General features: G+C 32.0%; 3 protein-coding genes across 5 annotated transcripts in view; 1 reads left to right on the top strand and 2 right to left on the bottom strand.

The window, feature by feature from the left end:
* LOC125070537 overlaps nt 1-2,399 on the top strand; it is a 17,389-nt gene extending 14,990 nt beyond the window's left edge. For both annotated transcript variants that reach the window (XM_047680442.1, XM_047680441.1), the window contains exon 6: nt 1,552-2,399. In XM_047680442.1, the coding sequence (XP_047536398.1) occupies nt 1,552-1,580 (29 nt within the window). In that variant the 3' untranslated portion in view covers nt 1,581-2,399. The remainder of the gene's footprint in view (nt 1-1,551) is intronic.
* Nucleotides 1-16,333, bottom strand: part of LOC125070535 (alpha-amylase 2-like) — a 16,888-nt gene extending 555 nt beyond the window's left edge. Inside the window, exons 1-9 of one of the 2 annotated variants that reach the window (XM_047680438.1) lie at nt 16,257-16,333; nt 15,449-15,625; nt 14,593-14,744; nt 13,627-13,807; nt 13,364-13,479; nt 12,628-13,135; nt 12,006-12,206; nt 11,714-11,875; nt 11,158-11,276 (exon numbers count right to left, since the gene is read on the bottom strand). In XM_047680438.1, coding sequence (XP_047536394.1) covers nt 11,265-11,276; nt 11,714-11,875; nt 12,006-12,206; nt 12,628-13,135; nt 13,364-13,479; nt 13,627-13,807; nt 14,593-14,744; nt 15,449-15,625; nt 16,257-16,259 — 1,512 coding nt within the window. In that variant the 5' untranslated portion in view covers nt 16,260-16,333 and the 3' untranslated portion in view covers nt 11,158-11,264. Of the gene's footprint in view, nt 1-11,157; nt 11,277-11,713; nt 11,876-11,998; nt 12,207-12,627; nt 13,136-13,363; nt 13,480-13,626; nt 13,808-14,592; nt 14,745-15,448; nt 15,626-16,256 lie in introns of those variants that run through there. The other variant, XM_047680439.1, reaches the window with a different exon arrangement.
* LOC125070536 (2-amino-3-ketobutyrate coenzyme A ligase, mitochondrial) lies at nt 2,452-8,894 on the bottom strand. Its single transcript, XM_047680440.1, has 9 exons — nt 8,824-8,894; nt 7,532-7,692; nt 7,166-7,231; nt 6,981-7,082; nt 6,432-6,639; nt 4,626-4,806; nt 4,156-4,348; nt 3,586-3,763; nt 2,452-3,060 (listed from the first exon to the last, which is right to left on the bottom strand). Exons 1-9 carry the CDS (start codon nt 8,891-8,893, stop codon nt 2,900-2,902), a joined length of 1,320 nt encoding a protein of 439 aa, XP_047536396.1. The 5' UTR covers nt 8,894; the 3' UTR covers nt 2,452-2,899.

The following is a 16,333-nucleotide window of genomic DNA, read 5'->3' as shown; positions in this document are numbered from 1 at the left end:
AATTGACAGCCTTTACATGTAAGGAAAAAACAATGTTATCGAGGATTTTGAAGAGTAGTTTATTATTATAAGTAGGCCGACGCGGGTTTGTCTCTATTTAAAGTTGCTGTTTCAATGAACGTCATATATTAATGTTCAATAAAGGTTTTATATAACCCAATAAGATTTTTTTAGTTTAACGCAACGCAGCTTGAAATAATGGTATAGATTTGACCAATTATTGTTATTTATATATTTCGGTAGCACACACACACACACATTCATAGTATAATAATATCACTATCAATTGAGCTTAAAAATTGCGTAGAACAAAATCAGCAACAATGTATATTTATCAACGAAGGTCCTTCAAACAAATTGAATATTTCTTCCGTGATCAAATCATTTATATTTTAAAGGGCAATTTCAAGGTGAGGTCGGTTGCGTCCTTTCAATGTGAATGTTGAGGCTGACAAATTTTACATTCGGAACGAGGAGAAAACGTATTTATCCTTAATACTATTATTTCAAGGAAAGTTGTGTGTTGGGAAAGCCATTTTCCTCTTTAAATGTTAATATTTTTTGTTACTTTACGTCGTTGTTTTGAATTAATAGAAATAAAATAAACACACATTATAAATGAATTATAGGTATTAAACTTTGTCGATGTCGACAGTCGGTGTCGTCCCTGAACCGGAAGTTGTCTGGAAGGATATTAATGAGGCAAACAAATTGAAAGTCGCTTACTATATTAATTTTAACTATTTATTGTTATTTTAAACCGTTTATTTTCGAATGAATTAGCTATTAGCACATTGTATTATGTATACACAAACACGAAAGTCATCATCTACACGTATGCGTGTGATGTCAGAAAGTGACATGCGATATAGATTATAAAAAATATTACATTTGAAGTATAGACACATCAAGATAACGTATCACCGTTAGTCAGTTTTCAACATTTCACGAGTGAGTTCGCACAGAATACCACTTGACCGAATAGGATGAGGGTTTACTATGAATGTTTACATTACTTGATGGTAGGGCTTTGTGCAAGCTCGTCTGGGTACCGCCAAATAACAGTACTTTGTATTGATCTTAGTTCCCAAGGTTGGTGGCGCATAGTTTGTCTATGGGCGGTGGTGACCACTTACCATCAGGTGGCCCATAAAAAAAAGTTATCAATGAAAGTATAAATTCATACATTAAAAATTAAAGCAGCAAGTAAAGCGCCTTCATAATTTCTATTATCGTTAACATAGAAACTATAATTTAAACTCTGTATTGTAAATTACACAAACAATATAAAAAAAAAACAACAACATCTGCTCTTCAATATCCTACTGTTGGGCAAAGATCTTCTTTCTTCTTTAGAAGAAAACTTGTAGTTTATTCTACCAAGGCTGCTCCTGGTTTAATCTGTCAATACATGGCGGAATACCATCCGACATCTATAGTTTTTATAGTGTCTATTTGCATATCATTTTGCTTATTTTAAATATAGAAAAAATATACACTGGAGTTCTTAATTTTTATATAATCTTTAAATATGTTATTGTGTCGTTTCAGGACCTGCTAAGCCGTTCGTGCTGCAGTGAGGTGAATAACTCAACGCCTCAAATTATAGAATAAGGGTTGCTCACAAACTTGTCAACGTCCATACGACAAATAGGAGATATTTCCCGAAAAGCAAATGCTAGAAAAAATAAACCCTCCATGGTTAGAAGTGATAAGGTAAAGAATATTTTTCTGAAATTGGATTTTTAATCTTGCAACAAATTATATTTTTGTTGTAAGAAGAAGAAAAATGTAAAGCAAATTTTGGTCTAGTAAGACTCTAGTTATATGGAAAGCGGAGGTAATTTATTTTCGTCGTAAATTGTTCTGAAATTTAGCGCAGTCATAAGATCAGGACGCTTGAATAGGGTTTAAATTTTATAAACTTCGATTGGAGTAATGTATGTTATTTGTTTATAAGTCATTAATTATATAGAGACGGTCTTTCAACGAATAAGATCTCAATCAAGCCTTATAAAATAATGTAAAACTTTAAGGTCCGTGTAGACTCATTGAAGTATTTAAAATAAAAGATTCCTTAACAATATTTAATATTTCAAAAAGTTCAATAGAATACGTTTGAAATAACATGGGAAAAAAAGCTTCTAGAAGATTTTTTTTCCGCACGACGCGACGGTTGCTCATCTAACAGCTACGGAGTCTATACCCACCTTATTTAATATTGCAATAAATACGTCGAGTGGAAACTCGTTTGAAAAACAATGTAAATAATTTAATATTAATAATAGAATAAAAGGTAATTTTATGTGAGTGTAGAGAGATTTACGTACACACTGTGTGTTACCAAGTTGTCAATAAAAGTGTGAGTTTTATTACTGTAATAAATTATTGTTAATAGATCAATTATTATTACATAAATACCCGCTTCATTTAAAAATAGAAACTAATTTTATATATAACTGATTTATTCGTTGTATGTACATTAAAAGACTTTTTTCAACAAATATAAGTACTTATAATAACAGCATATTATAGAACATTTAAATACACAAATACATTATAAAAAATCTACAAAGGCAGGATTTAAGTTTGGTACAAGACTAATCGCATTCGATAAAAGCATGTGTGACAAATTCGTTTAACAATTCAATTTATTTATCTATTATAATACAATGAAAAAAAGAATAACAATGTTCTTTGTAAACACTCGGTAATTAAGTACATTGCTGCAATTTATAATTTATTGGAATGCAAAATGTATTTTTATAAACAAATTAATTTTTAAAAGGTAACTTATTTTCAATTTAAATTTGTTAACAATACATACATCAGGTTTATTTGCCGAATCATTTTAGTTTTCTTCAATTTTATAGACAATTAAAAATAATTGTAAAAAATTCTATTTTTGAATAAGGCCAATATTCCTAGCGACATCTGCGAAGGCTTGCACGGCCCGTCGCACGTCGTCCGGCGCGTGCGCCGCGCTCAGCTGCACGCGCACTCGCGCGCCGCCCTTCGGCACCACCGGGTAACTGAACGCCACCACGTATACGCCACGCTCTAGAATGACGAAAGACTACTATTAGATACAACTGTCTTAAAAATCGAACAATTAGTTTTATATTAGGATTTTGGGTAAAGACTCGAAGATAAACTGCCGCGAAGACAAACAATAATATTAATGATGTAGGAGATTTTAAATAATTGTTATATATTTTCCAATAAGAGCGCCGGAGTCTGTTTTCCGATAATATATATCAATTATTAATTAGGGGTAATTTTTTTGTCCTTGGTCTAGATCTAGATCTATATCAAGTTTCATAAAAGTAACATTCATAATATGCAATAAATTCTTATTAAAGGATAAATGAAATTATTCAAATTTCAGTTGGTATGTAGACCAAAAACTTAGTTTAGTAGTTTCGAAGATAATTTTGTCTACTTTCAACTATTTTATATCAAAGGACTAATAGCTTTCAACAATAACCGGTATTGTCACGATATTTCAATGCGTTAAAGTTTTTATTAGCCACAAATAAGGCTGTTTATAAAGATAGCAACCAAATCTTTATTGATTTTACTTACCAAGCATGCCAGCTGCGAGGTCTGAAGCGAGTGCGGCCTCTCCCACCATGACGGGGCAAATGGGATGATCATCTCCAGCTACGGTGAGGCCAACCGCTGTCATTCCCTCGCGGAAGAGACGAGTGTTCTCTCGTAAGCGTTGACGGAGTTCACTGCTGTTTTCTACAAGATCTAAAGACTGAAAAAGTTGTTCGTTAGTTCCCATCAAAAGATTTTGCTTTTTGTGTAAACTAGTTGAATTTTTATTTTTTTCATTTATTACTTTCGTCTAGTGGTTAGCGTGTAATGGTACAGATCACGGTACGTTGGGCTCAAACTCCGGTTCGGACCAGTAAAAAGTTATTTAGTTATGCTGTCATAAAGTTCTCAGTAGCAGCTTGGAGTTTGGACTTCAAAAGCAAAAGCTAAAAAAGCTATAAAAACTGCACGTAAACTTTGTTTGGTCGCGTCAGATTCGCCGTTCCATCACATTGTGATAGTAGTAGAGTGTGCATATGTGATAGTGCACAAACTTGTGCTTAAAATAAACAATAATATTGAACAAATGTGAAAAGTTAAGGCATAACTTACCTTTAAACAAGCTGCAACAACTGGCGGTGGAGGTGCGTTCGAGAATAAGTAAGGTCTCGATACATTTCTAAGTAGCGATACCAGTTCTTTTGGACCAGTTGTGTAACCTCCGGCCGCGCCGCTAACAGCTTTGCCAAGAGTTGAACAGATGATATCTGCCGCTCCCTTAACTCCACAATACTCTTCTGTTCCTCTAATAATGTATATGACCTTCCGTTAACACTTTTGCTACAGTTTCAAATAATCCCATTAACGAAGATCAAAAGGTTAATACATCAGAGCGTACATGTGAATTTATTTATTACTGTAACTGGCATAATGGCATTCTTTCTTGGGGTAAGTAAAGAGGTATTTCTACAACATTTATTCCGCAGAAGTAAGCTAGTCAGAATTATGAAAGATGTATTGGATAAATATACAAAAACTCGATCTTTTTTTAGTTTTTGATAACATATAGAATATTTTCTTACCGTCCAGTTTCTCCAAAGAACCCTGTAGCGTGACTGTCGTCCACAGCTAATAAGGCTCTGTACTTGTCAGCTAAGTCTCGTAATCCTTTAATTGGAGCCACGTTGCCATCCATCGAGAATACGCCATCGGTGATGATCAGTTTCAACCTAGCCTGGCTATGAGCGAGGAGGTGTTCCAACTCTAAAACCGTAATTATTACAGTAATTAGGGAAGCATTTTTAACAACCATCAACAAAAGAAAGGAAGTTATGACGTGAATTTTTATCCATTATTCTATTTTCTAAAAAAAATACGACTTGACTGATATAGGTTGCTCAAGGGATGGTTTATTAAAGCACATGCAGGCAGTTGGACCAATAGGTCACTTGATGGTAAGTAGTCACCGCTACCCGCCCGATATATATATGTAAGAAGTTTGAGCCACTCCATCGTCAATGCGCCACTTTGGGAACTGAAATGATATGTCCCTTGTGCCTGTAGTTACATTGGCTCACTCAAACACAACACAACAATGCTTAGCATTGCTTGATTGGCGATAGTATATATGATGGATGGGTGGTACCAACTCAGGTGGCTTTGCACTAAGCCCTACCACCAAGTTAAAAGTATCAGTTAATGAATGCTGTGTCTCCTTTTGAATGTCAAATCAATGATGTCAGAAAGAGTGGAACCCCGTTAAAATACGCGTCTATTTAAGATTATGACATGTCCCTGTAATTTTCTTTCCCTAGAATATTAGTGTTTGTTTTTTAAAAAGTCGTCACGAGCAAAACTAAAGACGTTGTTATACGAGTAACTTTTACGAAAATGTTACTAGGTAACTTTAAGGCCATAAAAAAGCCCTGATTATATTGTTGGGTGTTTTAGTAGGTATCGAGAAATTATGCACTTCGTTTTAATACTGAGAAGTGTTTTTGAGGTTGTTGTACTTTTTTACGGTAATCTAATTCATCATGCAGAGAAAACAAAGAGTTTTTTTATGTATCGAGGAAAACTGTATCCCATGGATGCTTTTGTATTGTTTTTTAACATTTAAAAATATATATTAAATTATATTTGATTATAAAAGATAAACAAAAAGTTAATATAACAACGTATTATTGTTGGTGGTGACTTTCTGAAAAAGTGAAAACAGTTACAAATATAGAAATTGCGAACAAATTCATAGAAACGGACCATAAAGGTGAGAAGGATAAATTTTTATTGGAAGATGATAAACCATTGAAACCAACTGAGGTGTGAATTAAAAACATTTTTATGTACTAAAATTGTCTAACTCTCACTATTTTTGAATAGTTCTAGTGTTTATTATATTTGACGGTACGCCAGGCTACGTATACTGTATTCCAACCATAACAGGAAAAAAGCCAAATGAACAACATTTGACAGCAAATTGACGCGATATCATTGGTCGAGAGCTATATTAATCTATGATATTTTCACTGTGGATTTGCGAAAAAATGGCGTTTTGAAAATCAACGAAACTGTTATCGGAATTTTAGAAGTAAAATCAAAGTAGAAATATTCAAGTACTTAAGTGCAATATCGTTGTATTATAAATAAAGTTATATTAATCACAAAATTTTAGTAGTGCACAGTATCGCTGTATTATTAGCATATTGCATGAAATACGCAAATCTAAGGTTTGTTTAACTTTTTTCCTACTGCCATCGGAATAGGCTATAGGAGTAGGGTCTATGCCAGAAAATTGTTATAATAATTAAATAACTAAAAATATTTAAGCAAGACATAAAATTAAAGTAATAAACTAATAACAATAGAAGTAAAAATTAACATTAAATTACCATTGAGATCTCTATGCGGGTAACGGAACTTTTGCGCTTTGCATAATCTAATTCCATCAATGATTGATGCGTGGTTCAATGTATCTGAGAAGACGGCATCTTCAGGAGTCAATAAAGCTTCGAATAACCCGGCGTTAGCGTCGAAACACGAACCGTAGAGGATCGTATCTTCTCGTCCATGGAATTGGGTAAGACGGTCTTCGAGTTCCTGTATATAATAATAATGCACATTTATATATTGTTAAAGGATTAAAGAAGCTATGGTATTTATTGAGGAAAAAAGGCATTTATACAATTTACAACAATAACAGATTTATATCAAGCTACCCTTGCTATGTTCAATGTTTTTTCCTTCATATATTCCTAACCAATTATATATATTTTAACTTGTATACATAATAGACAGTTCTTTGTTTATAACAACTCATAATTCATTATATTTATTAATACTTAATTATATAAAAATAAATTTTTTTGTATTACGTAAAAATATATTTTTACTACAAGTAAATGGGGCTTATTGAATAAAAAAAATAATTGTTATTGCACCTTATGCATGGTTTGTGTCCCGCAAATGAAACGAACGGAACTAAGTCCAGCACCATATTTGCTTAGACCTTCTCTAGCAGCTTCTACGACTTCTGGATGATTCTTTAAACAAAAGAAAAAAAATACAAATTTAACTAACTAATTTAGCGTCATTAAAAAAATAACACAATATTATTTGTACTCACAGCTAATCCTAAGTAGTTGTTAGCACAGAAATTAAGAAATTCTCCATCTGATCCCTTTACTTTCACCTGAAAAATTAAGAAGAACTAACTAAAGTGTCCTTTAAATTAATAGTAGAGAAGCTGTTTCAGTTTTAATTGAAACTTGATATGAGTACTATATTATTAACTACAGCAAGATTTGACACGAAACACGAGGCACCCAACATCTTAATTCGGAATGTTGGTGGCATATTGACGATATAACATATGGCTAATGTTTCTTACAGTGCCAATGTAACTGGTTACCACTTACCATCCACTGGCCCAATTGGTAATTAGCCTATCAATTTTAAATAACTATTAAGCTAAATAAAAAATCGTTCACACCTTAGTATCTTGTGGTGAGGTGAGGATTCTCTCATGTTTCCAGGTTTTAGCCCGTTTTATTTCTTGAAGTCGGTCTTCTAAGACCTCACGAAGCTTCGTAACTCCAGCGCGCTCCTTATTCTTCAGCTCGTGTATTTGACGTGTTTGTTGTCCATTAAACACTAAAAGCGGTAATCGATTTATATTTATAAAGAAAGACAGATGACAGGTTCTTTGTTCTTCCTTATTAAATTACACTTGTTTAATTTTTAAACATTACAAGTGAGAAGTAAATTCTTGATGTCATAATTTTTTTTGCGTAAAAATATGTTAGCTGCTTTTTTTATAATCGTACGTTGACGCCTACTATGTAGACTTAACGTGTAATACTAACTACTATTTGATTATTTTAGATTTGAATGTTGAAATATAAAAAATATAACAATACTTAGGATTTACATCTCTATCTAACGGTAAATATTTTAAAATGAAACAATTGATGTTAAAAAACTAATTCTTTAATATATACGAAATATATTTCATAATTTAAGTTCGCTTATTAAACTAAAATAAGTCTTTTAAATAAATTTACGTCGCAAGGTCCATAACTCGTTATGAAATTTTGAATTTTTTTAACTCTACATACTAAATCTTCTTTACATCATAATCAAAGGTATAATATAAAGGAGAAAATATTCGAAATAAGCTTATATTCGTACGCTAATAAAAATAGTCAACTAAGAGGTAGGTGTCAAATATACAAACAAATACAGGTAGGTAGAGTTTTAATATAATCAATATGAACAACAGGTATCACTCATTTAAATAGTAAACTATTTTTTAGCAATGATCCATAAATATTCCATTCACATCAACTTAAATGAATGTTTTGTCGTATTGTAAACCTCAGATAAGTATAGCAAATAATCCAATTATATGTCGTACATAAATTACACTCATTTGGCTCGTTCAAGGTTTGCTATTAATGTTTACAGAATTAAGATAAGTATTAAAAACGCCATTACTTTCCACACCATTTAAATCTCATATCAATATCAGTAAATGTAAACTTTTCTTTCAATTTAAAATGTTTTGCACTACACCATCGCCAAGGCTTGTTACTGACGAAATAACATTGTGCTTATTTATCAAGTGAACGCCCTTAACATACAAATGAATGTCAAAATAAAACACTATTAAACATAAATGTAAGATAATATAATCAGCTGTTTTAATTATATTTTTATTTTGAAAGAAAAAACGGGCAATAGATAATGAAGTCTCTTTAAATATATATATAGATATTTACATACCAATGCGCAGGAGTGTAGATCGTAACGCCATCGCGTCGACTGGTGGCTGGAGCGGGTGTGTCGCGAACATTCGCCGGCTGTTAAACAAACCGGTCACGTATCAGCCGGTTTTGAAGATTTGCCTCAATTTTTAACAAAAACAAATTTAATAAGTGTTTGTGTATCGCTCATTACAGTAGACAACATTCGTTTTGTTGCCAAATTGATAAAGTTCATGATTTATGCCTATTTCCCAATCATACAAATTCATAGTCTTGGATTTCCTACCATTACTTAGTTATCATTTTAATATTAAAAGTAAAACAAAAGTGCCTGGAGCCGTGTGCCTTGGATTACTAAGATTTTTCCATAGTTGATCCCGATGGCATTGATATTATATCCAAGACCTAAATTTACCTTTATTAGATAAATAAAAAAAAAAAGATCTGTTGATGACATTTTCTTTGTAGTTAATTATTTTTGATACTTGCTAAGTAATCCGTTTTAATTTTGATTTTTACTCAAAAAATGTAGTATGCTTTAGGAAAATATTTTATATAGAGACCTCATGATCTTTATTCAAATAGAGCAAAGAGTGGACCAACGAGACTAAATTTTTTTCATAAAATTAATATCATACTGTATTTTTTTATCTATATTATATAAAACAACCAAAACATTTTCAGAGATAATGAATAGTTTCATCTGTTGATTATATCGTTCTATTATATATACCTACTAATGTAACGAGGTGCTACGCCCGCCATATCTCTACAGACGGTCAAATGGACCGTCTGATGCTAAGTGGTCACCAACACCAATTGGTGCTGTAAGAAATATTAACCATTCCTTACATCACACCAATGTGCCACCGATCTTGGGAGCTAAGGAGTCATGTCCCTTGTACCTACAATTGCACTGGTTCACTCAAGCTTCAAACCGGAACAAAAATTGTTGTGTTGACTAAGTATTACTATCAGTATAAACTAAGTATTGTTGTTTGGCGATAGAATATCTGATAAGTGGGTGTTACAGGTGAGTTCTATTTACATACCGGCAATCAGAATTGCAATTCATGCTGTAAGCAATCTTGCCACTATTCTGCGCGATTATGATTTACACAATATTTATATAAATATTGTGTAGCTATATTTATATAAATATAATTTTATTCTTGTAAATAATAATCATATTTTATGTATATCATTATTTCCCTCGCTAAACAAAACCTCACCGTTTATTCATGCAAATAAATCATCTTTTTTTTACATAAATTTAAAACTAAAATTGAGAAAATAATTTGCGTGTATTTGCGGAACTGGTATATACTCTTTAATACTATTATTATCTATAATAGACTATGGCTTTGGCTATGTAGACTTGTATTACATGATCATCAGGACGTCCTAAATATTGGAAACTCAACTATAAGAAAACAATTCTTCTGTATCAACAATCGATTCGAAGTCGATCCGCAAATACGGTCGAGGTCTATTAATTTTATTAGATATGACAGTGGCGACAAACTAGCCCTACCCTTTTTCACGACACACTGTGATCTTCTTAGCGCATCTCAATAACGCCTTCCACCTGAGGCCACCACATCTATCGTTTACAGTGTAATATGTGTACGGTGGAAACTTTACACCATTAGTTGATTATGAAGGTATTACTCAATATACTTTACGTACCTATTAATTTGTTTATTCAATAAATAAGTTTGTGATAAATCTTATTCCATGTTTTATGTATTAGTTATAACTCTAGTTGAAAGGTACTTGTCTTACATAAGATGACCCTTTTATTCTAAAATACCATCGTCTTTCAAAATCTCTATTTTTGAAGACCTATATTTATTCGCTTCCGCATTTTCCACTAAGTTCTCGTCCTTAACATTGCTATCCTAACATGACACGAGGCTAATGTATTAACGCGTGTAGCGACTAGCATTCCACAATAATATCTTTTTTTATTTTCAATATATGAAGAGCAAGATAAGTTTCAATTTAAGGATTACATAATTGGTACTAGTATCAACTTTGATCAAAATTAGCTCAATGTTTCGATCGACGTTTTATTTTTATTTCTTGTACACGATAGAATCATTTGATTGATGTACATACATAAGTACCAACATCCATTCCCTCTTTTGTGTTAAATTCTACAGAAAAATACGCTAATTTGCATTATTTTTGTTTAATTAAAGCTTATAACAAAACGTAATTATTTAGAAATTTTGTTTTACTGTATCTGAATTTACAAGTTCGTAAACGTTTATCTAATTTAAAAGTAATTAGAATAGATAAAGTAATAAAGAATTGTATAGGATCTAAATCTAGAAAATAAAAACAATAGATAGACTTATAAAGTGTTTTTTTTTTTATTCAATTTCATGAAGGTATCCTTGTGTTCAGCACTTCATTAAATTCATTCTTCACACTTGGGTACGTGTCGTTGCATCTTTACAAACGACTCTGAAATAAATTTGAATAGATGAGCTGATAGGTTAAAGCAGTCCTTGGTAGACGGATGGACAGACTAACAGCGATGAAAGTGCTCATATGAAGACTAATTTATAAAAGTCTAAGCGAAAATGCCATTTTAAAATAAAACGCAGGTATATCCGTCGTTTTATTTAAAGTAGCTTTTGATAGAGTTGCATTTGCACTAACATTTACAGTTTCTGTTTCCCGTTTTCAATTTCATGCCATAAATAGTAAGTAGGACGACAAAAGCCCAAAGGCCTTTGGGCTTAAAGCCCAAAGCCATCATAAGCTTTATGTTTAATTGAAAGTATAAATAGGAAATAAGTCATTCCTTAAAAAATAGATTAAAATTGTTTTTACGTATAATACTAAACGGCAGGATTATAAAGTATCAATTCTCATATTTTTAGGTAAGATATATTTACATCAGATCCAACGTGTATAGCAATAAACATGTCATAATCTTGTGGGCTGATGGTTATCCATGCTCGACCATCGTTACCAACTGTAATGGTCTTGCCGCTACAGGAATTGTTAACTTTGGCACCAGATATTACGTCGCAATATCTACCAGCAGGAAGGCAAGTCTGAAATTAGAAAATATACGAAAAACTCTTACCCAAAAATTATACTGATATTATTGTAATGATACTACTCTTTTTCAAAAAGATTTTCTAAAACTGAATCACATTTGTTTCAGAATTTTAAACTCTATACCTGTAGGTTCTGGTTAAGACTCCAATTTTCTCCATTAATCGCGATGAAAGCTCTGTTCCCCCGGCAAAACGCAATTTGATTATTACCATTATCCCACCAGTTAGTAACTTGTGTATTACCTGCTACGTTACGAAAACCGACCATACTATGAATCTGTCTCCATCTGTGCTGACAAACCCAACCATTACCACATGAACCGTCCTGAAAAATACCTTAAATTAGTAACAAAAACTTTGAAAAAAATAATTGAGGGCAATATTTTTATTGTGTTGCCTTATTATGGATTCGTTTATATTTAAATGTTTATTTACTTATGTATTACAAATTATAATTGAAAATAGAATCTTTATAAACGACTTCAAAAAAGGAAGGATTCATTAGTTTATATGTATTTGTAAACCGTTTTTTGTGAATCTTTTTAATTTATGAGTCCAAGGTAGCTATTGGGTTCATTAATATTAACCGATTGTTAATTTTTTTATTTAAAGTCAAATTTTTGGGGCCGGTTTTGAAACAGTATATTTTATTATATTATAATTTATGAGAAACTATTAGAATATTGATATTTTATGAAAAATAATAAGGTGCAATTTTTAATTTATACGTATTATGTAAAACTTACAGAATTTATTGATGGAGATATAATGTTTTGGTTGCTATCCATAGGCGGGCCTATTTCAGAATCCCAGAAACGGAAGCTACTCATAATTTGAGGTTCTCCGTATGGATGTGCTAATAGAAAACCTATAGCAGCCTTGTATGGTTTTGGTTCTTTGTACGTCAAAATACCACCACCTCCTCCATGACCTCTTTCATTGTCATGATTATCAATGAAGGTTAGAGAGTCTCTAGTGTCTAATAGGCCCCAAGCTGGTCCCCAGGTGGACAACCATCTTAGGGCATTATTACCTCGGAAAGCTTTGCTAAGTTCTAACCCAACTTTAAATTCTGTCACAGCACCGATCGGAGTGTATTCGTCTCTGCTGATTGCTTCGCCTCCATAGTCAATAACTTCTTGGTAAATATATGGACGAGCATTTTGTGGGAAGCCATGTGAGGTGTTCAAATTTTTTAGTCTATCATAGATGATTTTTAAGTCTTCCGGCCACATGTGTTTAGCGGCGTCGATTCTAATAATTAGAAAAACATATTACAGAAGTTATTTGGTTACATTGTATTATTTTCTACTTCATTCAAAACTATGTTTATGCACTAAAATAACAAAGAATTCACAAATAAAACTAATGACATTTTCTTATATTCATGATCTTATTTTCGGAAAAACATTTATATGATAGTTTAATGTAAAGAATTATATTGTACATAAAATTGGCGATAAGTAAAGGTGACATCCATACCTAAATCCGGCAACACCAAGGTCAATAAGCTCGTTCATAAAGTTAACAATCATCTGTCTAACATGCTCATTTTTTTGGTCTAAATCCTTTAGGCCAACGAGTTCACAATTTCGTACCTGCAAAATATGATAAATCCTATACAATTTTCTGTTTTCTAGTAAATGAATTCTATATTTAAAGTTAATCTATGTTGGCCAGGATTTTCCTTTTGCAAGTAACGTACCTATTTAATCACAAGTTTTTTTTTTTTGAGGAACACTCACCCTCCAAGCATTAGTAAGATAGTCAGATCCTTTTATACCACAATGCGGCCAATTAAAATGCTCCCGCCTATACGGTACTGCGGGATAGTACCACTCTTTGAAGATTCCAGTATTACCAGCCGTGCCCACGTTTTCTGGAGGTTCACCCGTCATGTGATTTATGACTGCATCTACATATATCCTTAAAAATGTAATATTATAATCAATGAAAATTTAATAAAACTTGCCGTCGGAGTTTTTATATAGTGCATAGAGCCTCCATACTCTAGATAGAGTCTATAGTGACAAACAAGATAAAAAAAAATATCTACGGTACTTTCACACAAAGTCAAGTATAGGAAAAAAGCCTTGACGAGACATCGCGGTCGAGAGCTTGATTAATCTATGATATTCACTATGGATTTCCGAAAAAATGGCGTTTTGAACGTCGACGAAACTGTTATCGGAATTTTGGAAGTTAAATTAAAGTGTAAATACAACAAATCTGTATTAATTATAAACTCTTAGTAGTAAACAATAAAGCTGAGTTATTAGCAAATCGCATGAAATATAATACGTAAATCTATGGTTTGTTTATCTTTTTTTACTATTTTCATTGGAATAGGGTATGGTATGGTATGTTTATACCATGTACCTTTTCCTCAAAGGGAGAGGAGGCCAGCCCAGCAGTGGGAAATCTACAGGCTGTTAAATAATATTTATAAATATTGCTTTTAAATTATAACATCTTCATCTTAGCTTCTATTATTTATATTTAAGTTGTGATTTTTTAATGTAAAATATTAACTTATTAATAATTAATAAATCGGATAAATAAGTAAGATGTGCTTGAGCTGTTGATAACATAATAATATATTTTATATATGTAATAATATCGTAGGATTAAGATACGCAGGAAATTGATCGGTATGGATTGCAAGATTGTAAGCTGGTACGAGTAATTAGACTTGTATGCTTATAAGTTACCTCACTCCCACTGCATTGCATCGTCGTACCATATTTGCAAATTGTCTTTCATTACCAGAGCGTGTTACCAGTTGGTAAGACATGGGTTGATATCTCTCCCACCATGGTCTGTTGTATGCTCGCAGCACCACGTTCTCATTAGGTGGAGATATCTATTGTAAAATATGTATTTTGTCTTTAGTGGCTACGTATGTACATATCTATGTCACAATAAATTATTATAATTTGTACATACAAATTTTCCTCTTCGCACTGGTGGCAACTAATCTATTCCAATAAAAAAGGCTAAAATCCAAATAAATACATTTGACATCGAAATGACGCGAAATTATTGGTTGAGAGCTTGAATAATCTTAGTTATTCATCATAGTTTTGCCAAAAATAGCGTTATGAACGTCGAACAAGCCTTTATTGAAACTTTTGATGTAAATTTAAAGTGGGTATGAGAAGTTAAGTGTAATAGTGATTTATTGTAAATAAAGAAATTTAGTCAAGAAATGTCAGTAGTGTATAGCTGAGCCTTTATAAAATTGCAGGGATTAAGTAGATCTAAGGTCTGTTTATTCTTTCGTCAAAAGGAATAAACTATATCTATTATGTTGTAGACATTTTTTGTAACTGTTCAAAACAAAACTTATTTTCATATAACTATACATACAAACAGACGCGGCAGTTGTTGCAGAAATAAATATATTATTATGAACATGGACAATCTTTATATTTTTAATGATAACTGCCGGTATTTCGTCGCATTGAATAAACAATATTAAGTCGATTAAGCTTTTATCGTTAATTAGGGAATAATAATGATAACAGTTACCACCAGAGTAGTTTGATTTAAAATAATGAAAGTAACCTGAATGCCAGCATATCCTTTAGGTCCTAGAAATCTTTCACACTCGTCAGCAATATCATCCCATTTCCATTCGAAGAGGTGGACGTTAACGGACCTTCCCGGTGCATAGTGTGGGTTCTTGTATGCACTGAGAAGCGTCGCAGACGCCAGGCAAATAAATATAACTGATAACTGCCCCTAAAATGTCAAAGTATATTCGTATATATTTGCATGCCATTATTTGCGGATTATTGTGCTAATCATTTTGAAACTAAACTGAAGTGTATCTTCTATCTAAATCTGTATCTTACATGAATAACCGAATTGCAAGACCTTATTAAAGATTTGATGACAAAGTAAAATTTAAATTGAAACTATCCAAATTAAAAAAAAATGTGTTTAAGTTAAATCAATTTAATAAACATTTTACAACCATACGTATAATTTAATGTATGCAACATAGTTAGTAGTAGTATAATATATATGAACCCGAATTATCAAACTGAATAAATAGACTTTTTTTTATTACGAGGAGGCTCGTGCTACTCCCATTTTTCTTAGTAACGACTGATGCTACATGTGTTGAATAAAATAATTCTTTTACATAGCTTATAACTTTTGAAGGAAACATTTTCACCTAATTTTTTTGGTTAGTATTTATTACAATGAACGCAAAAAACTATTAGTACTTAGTCAAAATACATACCTATGTATAAAAAATTTCAAGGGAAAAACCGGTATGGGCTTTATCAGTTTCTGCCTCGAAACTTCTTATACTGATTTCGAAATTTAAAATAAGTAATAGAATATATAATAAGTAAGTTCTTACCATGCGTGCACACTTGTCAGAAAATCAAAACTCTTTGGTCAACATATCCTTATTACTCAAATCGATTTGATTCTATG

This window comes from Vanessa atalanta, chromosome 17 (genome assembly GCF_905147765.1).
Source record: "Vanessa atalanta chromosome 17, ilVanAtal1.2, whole genome shotgun sequence".
In the NCBI taxonomy this organism is placed as follows: domain Eukaryota; kingdom Metazoa; phylum Arthropoda; class Insecta; order Lepidoptera; family Nymphalidae; genus Vanessa; species Vanessa atalanta.
Note: the sequence above shows the minus strand (reverse complement) of the source record. Positions and strands in the feature narration are given on the sequence as shown.